This window comes from Poecilia latipinna, unplaced genomic scaffold (genome assembly GCF_001443285.1).
Source record: "Poecilia latipinna isolate Pla-1442-1.1 unplaced genomic scaffold, P_latipinna-1.0 Scaffold102, whole genome shotgun sequence".
Classification (NCBI taxonomy): Eukaryota; Metazoa; Chordata; class Actinopteri; order Cyprinodontiformes; family Poeciliidae; genus Poecilia; species Poecilia latipinna.
Window position 1 is genome coordinate 509,772 of NW_015112718.1, and position 2,849 is coordinate 512,620.

General features: G+C 38.6%; 1 protein-coding gene across 1 annotated transcript in view; it reads right to left on the reverse strand.

Annotated features, from left to right (window-relative positions):
• LOC106944249 (glucosidase 2 subunit beta-like) overlaps positions 1-2,849 on the reverse strand; it is a 25,761-nt gene continuing 22,912 nt past the window's right edge. The window contains exon 3 of the mRNA XM_015027448.1: positions 1-1,304. Within this exon, the coding sequence (XP_014882934.1) occupies positions 1,167-1,304 (138 nt within the window). The 3' untranslated portion in view covers positions 1-1,166. The remainder of the gene's footprint in view (positions 1,305-2,849) is intronic.

Genomic DNA, 2,849 nt, shown 5'->3' on the forward strand with positions numbered 1-2,849 from the left:
CTGTTTAGAAATAAAACTTTAATACAGCAATTATGTGTAACGTAATCACTTTCTATAATATACAGTTACAAATATTTCATTTCTCAAGTGTAAGTGGAAAGTACTGCAACAACTTTACCATCTGATGGACATACTGAGAAGTTTTTGTGCGTTCCTGAATACTTTCTGACCTTCCCTGCTGGATCTCAGCCTCCAGGCCTTTTTAAAAATGTAAATAAGTAACAGATTTACATATTTGAGCCTCTGAAGACCAAAAAGTCTTGTTTACTGCTAAATAAACCAGATTCGTCAGCTCTTGACACAGAGAGGTACATTAAATTAATGTTGAATTAGACAGTTTCTTTCATTTTTAATATTAAGAGATCTGACCTAAATAAATGTGTGGTAGTAGAATTACACAAACCAAAGTTGGAGCTAAACTGATCCATCAGCCGCTTGTCCAAACATCTAACATTTACAATCCGGCCATCCCATCTGATTCAACATAAACTTTGGCATCGATACTTTAAAACTGACTAAAAGTGACTGGAAATCCTACAAATTTCAGTCGGGGAAAAGAAAAACTGAACTCTTGATATTAACATTCTGTCTGCTGATTATGACTCTTTTTTTTTTTTTTTTTGATTTTGGTCTTTTTGGTGATTTTAAAATATAACTATTTTATTTATACATGTATGACGATATATCAAGATTTCTTCTTCTGATATTAAATAAAGGCTATAATAAAGCGAACTCTACAATCGAGAAGAAAGACAAAGCCACCGTCGAAAGTAGGCGGTTGTATTCGCAACTATATTAACCTGACTGGCCTGACTTTATGAAATCATTTATTGTAATATTGCTCTGTTTGGTAATGAAACCGAACTATTTCACAAACGTTCCTGTCTCAGAAATGTGTCGGTAATCGCTATATGGAAGCACAGAATGGTTATAAAATAGCAAAGTAACAGTCTATGCAAACCACAGTAAAAGTGTTCATGGAACATCATTACAAAAAAAAAAAAAATTACTTTCTGACCTCAGTCAAACTTGCTTGGAAGTATACACGTTCTGACAACACAGATGTCAGAGGGGACCCTCAGGACCCCGGCCTGTCACTGTGGGGCAAGCCAACAAGGGCAGGGGTCCAAGTTATTCCAGGCTAAGGCGGCAAAGGGAAGGGGAGGTCACAGTTCGCTGTGCACGCCCCTCTGCTTCAGCACCGGCTGACAGGCCACTGGAGTCTCAAAGTCCATGATGTACTGGCATTTGCTGGGTTCCTTCACCGATCGCAGGCCTGTCTCCGTTCCGCATGTCAGAGTGACCTAGAAAAGCACAGAGGAGGAGAATCCGAGGTGAAGTGGGGACGAGAGCTGCCGTTCCTCGAGTCGGGGAGCCTTTTAACGGTTTCAACGCACAAAGCGAGCCGACCTAAGACGCTCGGCTGCCCAATTCTGCTAGGAAAAGGTGGAAGCAACCAAGACTTTTAGGGCATTTCACATATTCACAGTGCATGCTGGCAGTTCCAGTGCCTGCAACCAACACGAGTGCATCCTCCTGCTGTCTCTGTACTTTGGGGATCGCTGTGAGATGATGGAATATCACTGCTGTCTTCCCACAAGCAAACAGATCTGGAGGTGACGTGATTACAGTCGCCATGGGTCCAACGGTTTCACCTCTTTCACAAGACAGCAAAGAATGACATATTATTTTTTGCCGTTTGTTTAGGAAGCCCTCGTATCATCCTGAGTCTTCAGCAGACACTTCCCTTTGTTTAACAACAATCATTTGAGGCAAGAACCAGACATATATTACCATGCTGCTGGTTCAGTTTTGTTCAGTTCTTGGATAAAAACGAAAACAAACTCTTCCCCCCCCCCCCTTTATGTCACCTAGTATCTAGTTCAACAGAAATGTTAAATGTTTTTGTTCTGCCTGGTTAGACAAAATGTGCATAATTTATGTGAGTTTTGACTCAGACATACAAAATAACATTCAAATATTTTTTTTTTCCGGGAAAAACATCCGTTTTAGTCCCACTGTTTGCTTTACTTGTCGTAAACAATTTAACGTGAAAACATAAAAACAACATTGATTCAAAACATATGGTTTGACTAGCAAACATCTGTGAGCTGCTTAGTTGTCGCTATGATTCATAAGGAGTTATATGTAGAAGAGTATTGAACATTGCCCCAGGCAGCTCCACTAAGAGTAAAAATCATGATGATGATGATTTAGGTCAGTACTGAAATCATCAGAACTTGTCAGGATTACCGATCTTGAGGTTATTCCTCAAATATGTTTCTTTTTCAAATTTAGGTTTTTCTCCTTATAGTTTTCTGAATGTAATGTTTTGAAAAGCAGATTTTTTTTGGGATAAGAAGTGTCTTAATATTGATTTGAACAGTGCAGTAGTAAAATATATATAATTCCCCAAGAGCAAAGGAAAATATTGTGGATGTTAGCTTCTGCGGCAGTGCTAAGACAGTTTCCACAGCTACACATTAATGCTTATTAAGGTACAATTGTTGTTTGAACTGTTAAACCAATTAAATATTTCCAAGCATTTTTAGAGGGGGATCTTACATATTCACAGTTTTCATCTAAACTTAACAATACAGGCCATTGAATTTGAGTACTGCAGAACTAATTCTAGCTTTAGCATGCTAGGTTTAGCATGCCATGCTAAGGCTAAGGGTAGAATTAGCATAGCCAATCATTATGTATTTATGTAGCGAGTATGATTTTGATGGCGGAAGACAGAAAAAGAACAGGAGAATGCATTTCCTACTAGCTAGTGTTAAGGAAGAATTTCTAAAATAGTTAACTTTGGAAAAAAGTTTGGCTCTCTCTCTCTCTTCCTTAGATCC